The 14,527-nt window shown below is 31.8% G+C and overlaps 1 protein-coding gene across 6 annotated transcripts in view; it reads right to left on the bottom strand.

The window, feature by feature from the left end:
- Positions 1–1,836: 1,836 nt before the first annotated feature.
- Positions 1,837–14,527, bottom strand: part of LOC141449212 (uncharacterized) — a 51,964-nt gene continuing 39,273 nt past the window's right edge. For 5 of the 6 annotated variants that reach the window (XM_074118399.1, XM_074118400.1, XM_074118402.1 and 2 more), the window contains 4 exons: positions 14,205–14,459; positions 12,766–12,921; positions 12,211–12,306; positions 1,837–4,081 (listed from right to left, as the gene is read on the bottom strand). In XM_074118399.1, the coding sequence (XP_073974500.1) occupies positions 2,146–4,081; positions 12,211–12,306; positions 12,766–12,921; positions 14,205–14,459 (2,443 nt within the window). In that variant the 3' untranslated portion in view covers positions 1,837–2,145. The remainder of the gene's footprint in view (positions 4,082–12,210; positions 12,307–12,765; positions 12,922–14,204; positions 14,460–14,527) is intronic. The other variant, XM_074118401.1, reaches the window with a different exon arrangement.

Below are 14,527 nucleotides of genomic sequence, written 5' to 3'. Positions count from 1 at the left end.
TGGTAATTTAAATGAAGAGATTCGTATTTTGAAGAGGAATTAAACAAAACGGAGAAATTTCTTGGTTTTCCTTAAATTTATAATTCGTTCTAGACCCATTTGCTAATACTTCCTAGAAATCAGAATTGCGTTGATCCATACAGATCAATCACGGAAGTGAATGCTTGAACCCTGTGGAAGATAAGCTGCTGTACTGTCTAATATGGCATGTGCTCTTCTGCCAAAAATAAGGTGTGAAACACCCAAACCACTTTCTCTTCATGTAATTACCACATTTCCAGCATCAAAATTCATTAGTACACTTCCAGCGTTTGTAATATGTAAGATATAACTAAGACCTTATCCAAACTTTTTAGAAGAAATCGTAATTACTGCAAATTTCATTTAATTAAGGTAATGGAGGACATGTCAGAATTTAAGGCAAACAAAATCAAGCTTTAATTACTTTTCTTATTGTACATTTACATTTTGTATTTTCATTAAAATTCTAACGTGTTCGGACTTCCATCCATCTTCACAGATAGTTCCGGGTGGACCACTTCGCACTTCAACATTTGAAGTAAACTTTACACTTGTTAAAAATTTTCGTTTAATTATAAATATAGTTAATAGTAAATATAGTCTCGATTCCTATAACAGCCATCCTGGTAATTAATTTAACCTGACCATTCCATCTTAAAAGCAGCAATTCCGTACCGAAAATGAAATTAAAGCATATTTTCAGTGTTTTATATCATAGGCTGTTATTGATCACCTTTAAGTGATACTTAATCTCTCCTGCAAGGTCTTGCAAGTTTGCAGCAACTGCAGTAGCTTGGAATTAATGTAATTTATCAACATTTACTAACATTTTCCTTAAAAGTTTGGCACGAAAGAAGTAATTTAAAAAAAAAAGATTGTTTGGATTTTCATAGCTAAAGAAACATCATTTAAAATATGCACATATTCATCTTATAAGCAGCTTAATTAAATTTAATTTAGATATTATTTTGCAATACGATTTTTACTTTAAACATTTTCCGGCAAAATTAATTGGGGATGTTCAGAGGCTCTTAGAGTTTAGAGGCATTATTACGCTAATTACTCTAGTCTCAATAACTCACTATTAAGAGAAATTAAAATGCTAAAACAAAAAAAATAGACCTGTCTTTGATAGTAATCTAAAAAAATTAACATTTTTTTTAATTTTTCACGATTTTCTTGAAAGAGTTCGATTTTATTTTTATTTTTTTACAATGTATAAGTAAAGCAACGCCTATTATTTTTCAGGCAGGCTTTATGTCCAACTACCAAGTTAGGTTTCGTAGACGGAGGCATTTAGCAAAAATACTTTGCAATGAATTCTTGAATTAACCATTAAATAGAATCCAAGGCCTAGACCGGGAATCGAAACCAGTACCACAATACATCTTAGCTTAGCGAGCCTCGTCTCTAACCGCTCGGCTACCGTGGCGCCAAGTAAAGTAACGCCTATTAATTTTTACAAAGTATTTTACATATGTTAGTTCCGTTGTTCCATTATTTTGCCTTTAAATGTTTATATGCACAATATTCAGGCGTGGTTCAAGAAAAGCTGCCTTGTTAAGCTTTTCTTCAAGTGCCTACAGTTCTGCAATACTTGTTATCTTAAGGACGAAATTGAAACATTTAAAAACCCCTAGATTGAAAAAAACTGTAGTAACGTCTTGAGAAATTCTACTAGTTAAATGTTAAGAATTTTTCTAGTTAATTCGTACTTTATCCTAAATAGCATTAGAATCTACATCTTAGTAAGACTGAATCACTCATTTATACTTCTTAAGTATTTAACAGGTTCTGTTTTGAGAATAATTAAAATTGAAGTTATTTAATTTATATTTGTATTTTATTCAAAAATTATACATAATATATACACTTTGGTTTAAATCTTACTTAAACAAAACTACACAAACTGTTGATTATAGTTTAAAAAACCCTCAGAACTAAAATATACAAAAAATATAGACAGACATCGCTGATTGCTAACAGAAATTCTATTAATTCAGTTGCTAATCTATGCATATGCAATATATTTACAAATAATTTTTTATTTAATTTTTATTTTTTAATTTAATTTTATTTTTTTTGTTAGGAAAAACTTATTCCTATCAGGGAGAATGACAAGTATTACTTTTTAGATTTCTTCTTCTTCTTGGACTTCTTGTGACTTTTATGTTTATGCTTTTTCCTTTTCTTTTCGACTTCAGAATCCGACGATGTGCTTGAGGATTCAGTATCACTTGAGGAATGACGCTTCCTCTTCTTTTTAGATTTATGTTTCTTCTTTTTCTTCCTTCTACGCCGTTTTTCAGATTCATCAGAACTATCTTCTGAATCATCAGATGATACTACTTGTTTCAAAACCTCTTGGATTTTTAGTTTTTTCTGTTCATTTGTAACGGAGGACTCATGACTGGCCGATCGCTTTCTTGTGGACGTTAACAGCTCCCCTTCATCAGGTTCTAGTTTCTCATAGTCTGGAATAAATTCATCATCAGCAGCATTATCTTTCTTCTCCACGCCAATATTCTCACTGTGTGCAGCTTCTTGTCTCTTCTCGTCACCTCGGCTTTCTTTGCCGTTACTCTGTTCTTTTTTCATCACACTCTTGGACACTTTTTCAATCTTTATTTCTCTCCTATCACCTTTCAATTCCCTCTTCACCACAAGTTTGTCTTCTATTTTATCACCTAACCTTTCTTTTGCCGATATTCTTACTGGACTTGGTTTTAACGGCTGCCCTTTAGAAAACTTATCTGACGATCTATTTCTGTCATGATGCACTTCAGTCTTTACCTGCAAAGCCACCGATCTAGGAGCATCCTTGTTTGTTTGTCTCTCAACCAGGTCTCTATCTATGTTCCTACTACTAGTCTTATGTCTTTCCCTTTCTCGATCTCGATCTCGATCTCGATCTCTATCTCTTTCTCTTTCTTTTTCGCGATGCCTTTCCGAGTCTCTATCACATGTTTTTTCTTTGTACCTTTCCGGTTCTCTCTCTTTTTCTACAACTTTTTCTTTTGGTTTTTCTACTTCTTTCTCTGGCCTTTCTTTTTCTTTTAACCTCACTTCTATTTTCCTGTCAGGTTTTTTATCTGTTTGTTTTAAAAGTGGATTTACCGATTTTTTGAATAAAACATTTTCTGCACGTTTTAAAACTTCTGAAGTGACTTGTTTATTTTGTTCAGCGCCTTTTGCATTATTTTCTTCAGTTGGTGTAGGCATTTCATCGTCTTTCTCCCATTTCGAAAGTTCTGGTAAGGGTGCAAGAACAACATCTTTGTCAGTTTCTTGTTCCACACGTTCCTCTAAAATTTTGCTGTAATTATCTACCACTGACTGATCAACATTAACATCCAGATCTCCATACAATTCATCTATAGCTGCTACTATTGGTTCATCAATAGTTTTATTTTGTTCGTCAGCATCTTCTTTTTCGGTCACTGTCTGCGACGTTGTACTGTCAGCAGGGGTGCTTTCCTTTTTGTCCCCTTTCTCTTTGCTTTTCTTCTTTTTCTTCTTTTTATCTTCGTCCTTCTTCTTTTTCTTCTTCTCCTTACTCTTTTTATCTCTTTCCATATGTTTTTCCCTATCAGAATGTTTGTCTCTTTCAGTGTGCTTTTCTCGATCCAAATGCTTGTCTCGATCGGGAGATTTTGGGGGCAATTTTCTTTCAGCTTCTGTTGAAGGTTCTCTCTTTAGATCCACAAGCACCCGATCACGGTCAAGTAAATCAACTGGTGAAGGTCGAGCTTCCCTTGTACCTTCTATAGTTTCAACTGGCCTACCTCTACCAGATTCATCTCTCTTTCTATGTTTTTCCATTCTATGATCTTCTCTGTAATATTCAGCTTGCCGTTCTCTTTCTCTTAATTCTAATTCTCTGTCCCGTGTCTTCTCCCAATCTCTTGCAGCTGCTTCACGTATACTGTAATCAGCTGAATCATAACTATCTTCGTATCTTTTGTCATATCTTCGATCATTTCCCCGGTCCCTTTCATTTCGATCTCGTTCCCGATCTCTTCCGCCACCATATCTGCTGCTCTCGTACCTTTCTCCATGCCTAAAAAGAAAAAACACAAAAATATTAAAAACCGGAAAATAATAATATGACTTCTTCTCTACTGGCATATGCTACTTTGTATCACACTAAAATCGAAGTTAAAAATTATAAATCTTATTTTCAATTATGAGGAAGGTCCCTTCCTTCTTCACACACTTAGACTTGTGTGATAATTAAATTCAATGCAGACACCATGACTCTCCAAAAATATTTTTTCCCTGAAAATGTTTCCTAAAAAAGGATAGGTTTTGCTCGGGAAATTAGTATCTTAAATAAAGAAGGAAGAATAGTTTTCCAGAAAATTTCTAAAGCACTAAGTACTTTGTTCAGTAAAATTAAAATTCAGATGAAATCATTTTTTTCTGGCGCATCGACTGTGTTAGTGCCATGACGACGATAGTCACCGTGATCGGGATGACACTAAATATTTTACGAACATCCATCAAAACCTCTTCGTATTTTTACTTTCTTGATTAAAAGAAGCTTTGCGTGGTATTAAGTTCAACGGCATCAAAAGCAATGAAGTTTTAGAGGGGAATAAGTGGATTTTTTATTTAATATATTGATTTAATTAACAATTTTTTATGAAGAGCTATTTTTCCGTTTGACCCTCTTACAGTTGAAACGATAAGATTAAATTTTTAAACAAACCCTGAATTCTTGGCAAAATTACACGGAACATTTTGAAGTTCTCCAGATCCTTTAAATTTACTTTTTATATTCTTTTTCTTAAGTCGTTTCGGGCAATGTTTATCATAATCAATTTATTATCAAATTTTCGTAGATGTAATTTTCGTTTCATTTTTATGTAAGTCATCTGCCTTTTTTCCTCTCCCTTTTGAAAATATGTAGTCCGAATTTGAACGAATTTTTGTTCGAAACGTCTTAAGAAAAAAATATTAAACTATAAATTCTGGAGACTGGAAATAGTTTATTTCTTTAAAAAAATATAATACCAGATATACATAAAATTAAAATATTTTAATTAATACGAAAATCAATTATCTAATCACTTTTTATTTGAAAGAAAAAAAAGAAAAAACTAATGTGTGAAAATGACACATATCACAAACTAAGAATGCAGTATTTAATCGAAACTTTCTTCTGCTATTTGCAATATTTGTTCTTCGAGGCAATGCTTGATTTGATGAAACCACCCTACTTCGTAGAGCTACGAGATGGAATTCCGCTCTTCTTACACGTATTCTTCTCAACTAGAAGGCTAAATAATTTCATTTCACATTAAAAAGTTGAGATTTTGCTGCCCTATAGAAAAGCGATGAGTTAACTAAAATAAAATCAGTCAAAGGATGATAATCTGCCAAAGCAGCAGTAGAATTACATTGGAATAAAAGCTGAAAATACTGCGCTCAAATGAAAAGAGATTTTATTTCAATTGGCTAAACAAGTGTGCTCCAATAAAGAGATGTATTTATTTTCAAGATTTCAAAATCTTGTCTTCCTGAACTCATCTTTCAAGACTTTGAACCATAAATCTAGTTGTGACACATGCTCCCTTTTGACTGCAACACTCTAAAACATAGGGGAAGGGATAGAAGAATGCAATCAGCATCGACCTTTTTACAAATTTTGCTAAAATTACAACTCTCAAATCTCGATTGACCTTGTTTTTTTCATTAATATCAATTTTTGTCTTATGAGTGTCATGCTTTAAAATACTTTAGTGGAGCTTGTTCAATTGTGGATGCAGTTTTGCGTTATTTTCCAATAATTACCACGGCCAATATCTGATAACTCTTTTCCAGACATATTTTTCAGCCCTGCAAATAATGTAAATACAAGAAGCTGACATAATAACTCTAGACGTATATTTGACAACAAGAGTTATTCCAATTGGTAATGTTGGAGCGAAATGTATCAACATATACTTTTCAGTAAAACCCCTCTAAAATAAAATAAAAACTTTAATCAAGTCACAAGGGAAGATATTAGCTATGTGGCTAGATTATTACATTCCCACGCGAAGATACCATTTTCGAATCCAGCTGCTAGCCCTTAGATTTTTTTCTTCCTAGCTTGGAAGCTTCCAAGCTGCTTACAGCTCACTATCCGGATACGGACAGTTTTATTTGTAATGAAAGAACAATGTCCGGAGGCTAGCAGTTAACTGAAAAAGCTCTGGACTTTTGCAAATCCAATAATCTCAGATGTCCATGCCCCTTAAATCAAAAAATAAATAAATAAAATAAAGTTACACTTTCTTTAAAATGTAACAAAAATGAAATACGAGATTTTGCTTTTAATATAAATTTATTGTAGTTACGACCAACATTGTAAAATTAATTACGGTATACCTGTAAAAACTGCTAAAAGACCTAAGAGTTGTAACTATTTACTTAAGAAATTTTACAAAACATTGTTGGGAAAATTTTCAAAAAATCACAGAATTGGAAAAAATAAATATGTACATTATTTTAAAATTTCGAAAACTTATTTTATTTAGCTTTAGAAAATTCAGTTAAGAGAACTAAACAGCAACACAAAGATTAATAGAGGGAAGCTTCAAAGTTGGAGCAGTATTTGGTTTAAGTTTGATTTTGACCGAAGACAGTTCATTTTGTACAATATTCTGTCTATATTACTTACACAACACAGGCATCACTCTCATATACACATGTACTGCCACATGTATAAATAATAGAGGAACGCATTGATATTTTGAAAACAAAATGCTCTCTTCTTCAGCTGCGGAGGAACTTGTTTTATGATATGGAGATTTAATACCCATCAAACGAGCAAACTGAACGCATTTATTTATTTTGAACAATTAATAATCAAAGTATGAACTGAGATAATTTAATTTTTCTGGAGAAGAAAAGATAGGTAGGTACAAAATTTGTTTTGATGAAACGAACTATTTCTGAAGTTCTAGTCGGAGAATGGGGTATAAGAAGGCGTCCGTCCACAGCAATTGATATTCGTTCCACAAAGTACCAAGAAAACGTGAGATAAAAGGGCTAAGAAATTACTTTTACAGAAAAGCTTTTTTTTTAAAAAAAAAAAAAAAAAAAAAAAAAAGCCTTAAAGTCTTTTACGGAAAAATGAACAGTCTCAAACAATAATGCATCCTCCCCTGTTTTAAAATAAACTTTTCTCAAATTCAAAATTTGAAGATGAGCTCTAATGTTAGAAATTCAATTAATAGAGATGGTAAACATATGAAATTAATATAAATTTCGAAAGCAACGCCAGGGGGTCTTATACCTAAACCAACACTATTGGTGGCGGGTCCAATTCTGGGTCTTCTCTCCAATAGGATAACTCCCAAATACAGTTTCTTTAAGTCGTTCAATGTTCTTAAACCAGACAGAAAGGCTTCAATGCGTGCGTGAATCGCAAAAGGCAGGCAAATTCTTCGTAGTTAACTAACGTTAAACCATTAAAGCCGAGATGTATTCCTGTCGACAAAGCAACGTAGACTGAGAAAAACATGCACAGCATGAGCCTGGCAGCGGTTACAGTTTGTATAGACTCTGTCAGGAAGAAAAAAGACGTGAATACGCGAATGAAGTGATAGTGCGACGAATATGTGTAGAATGAGAGGAAAAAAGACATGCTCTCACAGTTCGCCCACAATTTAGTATAATTAAACAATCAGGACTGGGCTTTCATTAGAGGGCGCTACAATAGACCTTTCGTGGACTGGCGACGTAGGCTTTTGGCCAACGTCCACGAAATAGCACTAAATAATTAAAGCTACAATTCCACTATCACTAAATACTTTTTGCAGTAAATATAATGAGCAAATAACATTAAAATTACAAATAAAAAATTTAAAAACTTCATAAAATTAAGGATAATTTATAAATTCGTTATCTAATAGAAGCTTAGGAAGAGGAAAATAGTCTTGATGAAATTAAAATAAAATTTATTGCAATCCCACCTCTTACAAATCTAAGACACACAAACATAGAAAATAGCTTTTTGGGTTTTAAATCACAAAATCTTATGTATCTATAGTCTATAGTTATTTATATATCTATAGTTATTCATTTTTCTGTTTCTTCTTCTTCTTACATAATTTATAATGCAAAGCAGGCATTCATCATTACGATTTCCTTACATTGAGCAATACTCGACCAAGGGACCGTTTCAAAAATTAGTGACTAGACTGTGGATAGGATAGAACATCAGGGTTGTGCTTGATGGCGGCTGTTAAGGTTCAGTTCAATCCAGACTGAACATACCAAGAACCCTTTTGGTCTTTAAGGGTAAGAAAATTAAAGCGAGAAGTGATTTTTTTTTTTTTTTTTTTCAGAGAAAATGTATTTTTTTGCAATTATTGAAGATAGTTTTTCAGAATGGTCGGCTGACCGATATTGTAAGAACGATCCCTGAGAAATATTTCCCTCAAAAGCTTCAGATTTATTGGAGAAAAAACTGCACTACTTCTCGTGTACGCAACACGAGTCTACACATGAATGGCCAAAAAAGTAAAGAGAATGTATGAACACTGGTCGTTTCCTGCAAAATTAAAAGATATGGGAAAACTTTTCATGTTTAAGTTAATTAATTTGATTAATTAATTTAAGGAATTAATCAAAACAGAACTTTTATATAATAATTTCCAACCAAAAATTTACACAATTAATTTGATTTCTTTCATACCGAGCTAAATTAAATAAAAACTATTTAAAAATTGAAACAATCAATAATTTAAAAAGTAAAAATCAAATAACATAGTGGAGCGGCGATGATAGTTGCTTCAAATCAGAGAGCGCGACGAGCATAGAGTCGCATGCACATAGTGGCGAGTTTAGTCGCGTTCTCCTTTCGCCGAGACATGATGGAGGAATTATTTCTGTACGAAAATTTGGTATTTACAGCAGCTTAGAAGCAGGAGCTGCAGTGTTCATGATATAAACAAGACTAGACATGAACATGAAGAATTCCATCACTTGTAGCAACAACTTAGGGGAGCATCCTGGCAAGTTTCATTCGTATTTTCGAATGTCTATTTCAACACTTAATTATATACTAACCAGTGTGTAAGGCATGTTAATCAAGAAAAGGACGAATTTCAATGTTAACCCCATTAATCTTGCCCCTTTTCTTATCCAACACAAATCGGTTGTGATGTAGAGGATCTTTTTGGTTCCACAGAGGTTCCTTTAAAAAAACTACACCAATAAATGCAGCAATATCCATTTTAACCTTGAAAATTGAGTGCGATGAGAGCGAATAAATCAAACATGTCATAACGCGTTGCTCTACTCTCTCTCTTGGTAGCGTTGCTTTATCTTCGCTTTGCTCCCCACTATGCGCGGTCCCATATGTTAACTTGTGTTTGCTTTCGCCGCTTTGCTCTTCACTATTATCGCCGCTCCACTATGTTTCCAGCCTTAGGGCATTTTTTTTTTTTTTTTTTTTTTTTTTTTTTTTTTTTTTTTTTTTTTTTTTTTTTGTCAAAAGTCACTATACCAGTCGGATAGAACACCCACTAAATTAATATTTTCTCAATTTTGGCATTTCAAATTTGTGCAACTCTAACTTATGGAAATATCATCCGTAAAGAAGATTAAAAAGAAAAAAAAAAGTTTTAAGTCACTAAAATGCGCTAACTGCGGAAAGTTAGGGAGAAGACAAAGCGAAATCAGGTACCTTGCCGCTTAAAAAGCGAATCCATCACTGAAAATGCGTTAATGTTTCGAGCATGTCAGTGGGTTAGAAGAAACTCAATTTGCCAGAAAAGCTTTCAATCTAAAGGCAAGAGAAAGAAGAAGAATCTTAGGATAAGTATCTTAACAAAAGTAGCATCGCCTAGATGGCAGCCAAGAATTACCCAAGAATAGAGAATGTTGGCGCTTCTTTCACAACTCTCTTGAGTGACTCCAACGACGAAAAAGAGGAATAGAATAAAAAGTCAGCAGCCATCCCTATAGTTGTTTCATTCAGGGGAAAAATATTTGTACTTTACAGATAAGTCGTGCTGTTTGTTTTGAAAGCTCATGTTTTGAAAGCTTATAACTCTTAAAATATGTCACAGTTTGTATCCACCATAGCCGTTTTCTTTTTTAACAGTTATGATTTCGGATTTCCTGAATCGTATGAGTCAGATCATCAAATTTATGAAAATACTTTCTTTCTTCTGCTAATTTTTTTTTTTTTTTTTTTTTGAAGCATATACTGAGCTAGAAAAAATAAATAAATAAGATATAACCAGCTCTTTGGGCCAAACCTTCCTTTTTTCAAAAGCACAAAAAATAAAAAAAAGATCTCGAAAAAGAAATGTGTAAGTGGACCATTGGAAATGTATGGAGAGCAATGAAGCAGAAATAATAGTCCAAGAGGTCATATTCCGCAATAAAAAACTGGCGACTAAATAATTATGTCTAAAACAATTCCGGTTTAAAAAAAGAAATAATAATAATTAAAATAAAAAACCTAAACTTCCACTTAACATCACAAAATTTCAAACGCGGACTTCATATCTCACTTTTTCTATTGTCTAAAACATAACCACAAACTTTAACTCATAATCTTTTTCTTTTTTTTTTATTCAAGAAACGATCACGCGATGATTTATAAATAAAAAATTTTTTACTCATTACCATATAAATAAACAATTTAATTGATATCTGCTTAATCTTCTCTGTATCAAAACAAATATGGGAAAACGGAGAAAAATTGGAGTAGAGGTAAAAGATCTCTATGAAACGGTCACTTAAAGAGAGATTGGCAGAAGATGAACTAGTTTTAAAGAGCAATAATTATTAAGATGCCTAGTTTTGCACTATATTACAGTCTGCAGAAAGTTTACATTCTTTTAGTAACTAATTTACAGCCTTTAGATTTTATAGGTTGAATGTAACAATGGAAATTTGATATCAAGGAATGTAAACAAATTAATGTCTTTTTTCGAGTAAACTTTTAGATAAAGAATAAGTGCAACAAAAAGAAAGAAACTGCCATTCACAAAAAATATTTTTAAAAAATTATATTTAACAGAAATGTACAGTATACATTTTTTAAATAACTAAAACTTATTACTAGTGACTCTCTTTATTAATATTTTAACGAAAATCACAAAATATTAATGACTAAAGAAACATATCTTGAAGGCAGCAACAGCATTTCTTGACGTATAGCTTTTCGCTGAATTGGACGGTCATGAATTCTTAACGATTTAATATTAAACATAACACATATTTAGGATATATACTATATATCCTAAATATGCATATATAATATATACATACTCTACAATTAAAAGTCACATTTGTACATGCTTTAATTTTCTGGTGATATTAAGATAAAAAATAATAATTTAATTCCATTCCAGTAAATTTTGAAAAATAAAAAATTTAATGAATAATTTATTTCAAGTAAACAAAAAGGGTATTTAACATATGTATTTCGTTTATTAAAAAAATATATAAAAATACAATGTATGTACGAAATAATTAGGATTCTTCAAATACCATAATAACTTTTTTTTTTTTATTAAGAATTTCTAAATTAAAAAAAAAAATCACAGTACATAAAACCTCAAATGACTTAACAATCACAGATAATATTGAAATAAAAAGCAAAACAAAAAAATTAAATAGTTTTGCTAAAGCACTATTAAAAGTATTATTTGAATGGATGTGATTAATAAATATTCAAATTGTTTTTTATATAATTAAGTGGAAGGAGAAGAATGCTAAATTCAAATCTGCGTTAGATAGGAAAAGAACAAATTAAATCGAATAAAAAATAGCATTTGTTATGGGATGTATAAAAACCATAATTGTTCACCCACGGTTCTTTTAAGAAATTTTTATCCAAAAAGAAATTTCGTAATACAAAAAAATTAACTTTCTATGTTATTTATTTAAACTACTTTATTAAAATATTTGTTACTTTCATCTACGGCAACAAATTATCTGTATCTGTATTGTTCATATAAAAGTCGTTTTATTCAAATGGCTTTCACACTTATTACACAGGAATTCGTGAGTGTAACATTTTTTGCGAGTGTGAATAATTGCTTGGAGTTTGCTAATTATAATAGTAACATTTCGAAGTTTATAACATCTGATAAAGAATCTAAATTGTTAATTTAAAGATAAATGATGCATTAGGCTAACTTGTTTTACAAGAAATAATAATAAAATAATAAATACCTGGGATAATCCGGGGCAAAATATTCCTGAGCTTTGGGGAATCTTCCTCGAGCTTTGTAATAATACATTTCTTCTTTATACCTTTGCGAGTAATACCTGAAAGAAAAGAATGAAGTACAATATTAACACTACTGAATCGATGTAGAGAGCTCAATAAAATGAAATAATCAACATCAATCATGGAGATGAAACTGTTTCACTCCAAAATTTTATTGTTTGATCTCAGTCACTTAAAATAGTTTGGTACAGAATAATGCAATTCTTTCTTCGATTTTTGGTACCAAGACAAAATTCGTCATACTTTAAATTTCCAGTGCATCCAATGAATCCATCCGAAATGGTTCTACCATTGTACGACTTAAAGTTCCATCAAAACTTATCCCCTTCTAACAAATCTTGGAGTTCATTGCTTAGAAAATCAAAACTTTTTACAAGCCCCTAGAGCATCTAATCATATTAGAACCTAGACACTAGGCAAAATAACATAGTGTGAGATTTTAATACTGGTTGGAATGTTGCTTCAACAGATTACTCCATAACCATAAAAATAAATACCTTGGAGGAGGTGACGTTTGTCGAGGTGGCACATGATGTGGAGAAGCGCGGTTATCAGGCAAACGCCGTTCATCTCTTCGACGAGCAGGTGAATAATGTCTATCTCTGCTAGTAGATCTACTCAGAGTCCTCGACCTTCCAGATCGCGAACGTGACCTGAAGTAACACAAAATTGATGTATATATTATTTAAAGTCATCGTTGGCATACATAATATTAAACAGAAAATCAATGCTAAAAGCCGTTAGTAGACACTCGTATATAAAGCACATCATTTAATTTCTCGATCATAAAATAAATGGTTTTACTGGTCAGAATTTTTAAGATTTTTTCGTTCCACAAAAAGTTGTTTCAAGAGGAAATAAAGAATATTATTACAGTACATTCTTAATAACAGTTAATAGTATTACAATAATGTAATATTATAATTAGGCGATTACTTTACTACTTACAAATAGTTTTATTTAAAATAGTTAAATAAAATTCTTCTCGTTTTTCAAGCTAGGCCTGATGTCCAACCATTAAATTTGATGTCGTAAACGGGGGCGGAAGCACAAGCTTTACTATATACATTTTTCCAACAAATATAAAGTAGCTAGAAACAGGACTCCTAATTACAGCTCACAATCGAAACCGCTGCATCAAAATAACCCACTCACCCATACTTAAAAAATACTATATACAATATGTTTCTTTCGTTTGTTTATTAACTGTAATTAACAAAAATTAAGATGCTTTAAAAAAAAAATATCACAAAGAACTTTTCCCAAATGCCCATTGATAATCTGCTAGAACCAAGAAAAATTTATTCCGAACTTGCTCAATGCATCTAAAGAAACTCCATTAAGATATAATTTAAACCCTGTTTAAGAATTTTGTTTTGCAAGGAAACTAGTAGAAAGTGGGTATTCTTCTTCTCTATCTTTTGTCCCTTCGACCTAAAATACTATTACGTTTCCCAAGGGAAAGGAAATTTAAGAATTAATCATAATATAAAACAAGTTATTCAACGACAAGAAGAAAACGAAGAAGCAGAATTTTTACTTGTTATAATAATGCATTTAAAAAAAAAGGAAGAAAATAATATTAAAAAATAAAAAAGACTAAAATTCAAACCAGTTTACCAACGAAAAAGTTAAGACAATTAGATCAAATAAAATGTTTAAAGAAAGATATGAAACGTTATATCTAAAATAATTGTTACGTGTTCATGCAATGATAATGGAAACAAATTACAAGTGAAAAATAATAACTACCCAATTCAAATCAGAAAATAGTTAGAAGGAAGAATTAAATGGTACAAATCAATCTTAAGAAATTTCATGCAAATTAACAAATATGGAATAAATAAGTAACAGAGGTATTCTATCAAAAAAAAAAAAAAAAAAGTTTAGGAAACAGATTAAAAAGATTGAGATGAGATGGGAAATAGTTACGAACCTGCTAATAGAGACGGAGCGACTCCTACTCCTTGTCCTATGCCGATGAATGATGGAGCGCGACCTAGACCTAGTCCTAGATCTCGTCCTAGATCGTGTACGAGACCTACTGCGCGACCTTCCTCTTGATCGAGGAGATCTCGATCTCGATCTAGAGTAAGATTTACTTATAGATCGGGATGGTCTCCTCGCACTCCGTCGCTCCTTCTCTCTCATAAACTTTTCGAACATTTCCATTGGATCTTCTACTATAGTCCTGCAACAAGATCCAAAACATTTTCAAAATCAAGAAAAAGTGATAGCCATGGAAATCGTTGCGGACTC

The sequence above is a fragment of the Rhodnius prolixus genome, unplaced genomic scaffold (genome assembly GCF_049639745.1).
Source record: "Rhodnius prolixus isolate KJV_2025 unplaced genomic scaffold, Rpr scaffold_2, whole genome shotgun sequence".
NCBI classification, from domain to species: Eukaryota; Metazoa; Arthropoda; class Insecta; order Hemiptera; family Reduviidae; genus Rhodnius; species Rhodnius prolixus.
This window is presented reverse-complemented; position numbering and strand designations above follow the sequence as displayed.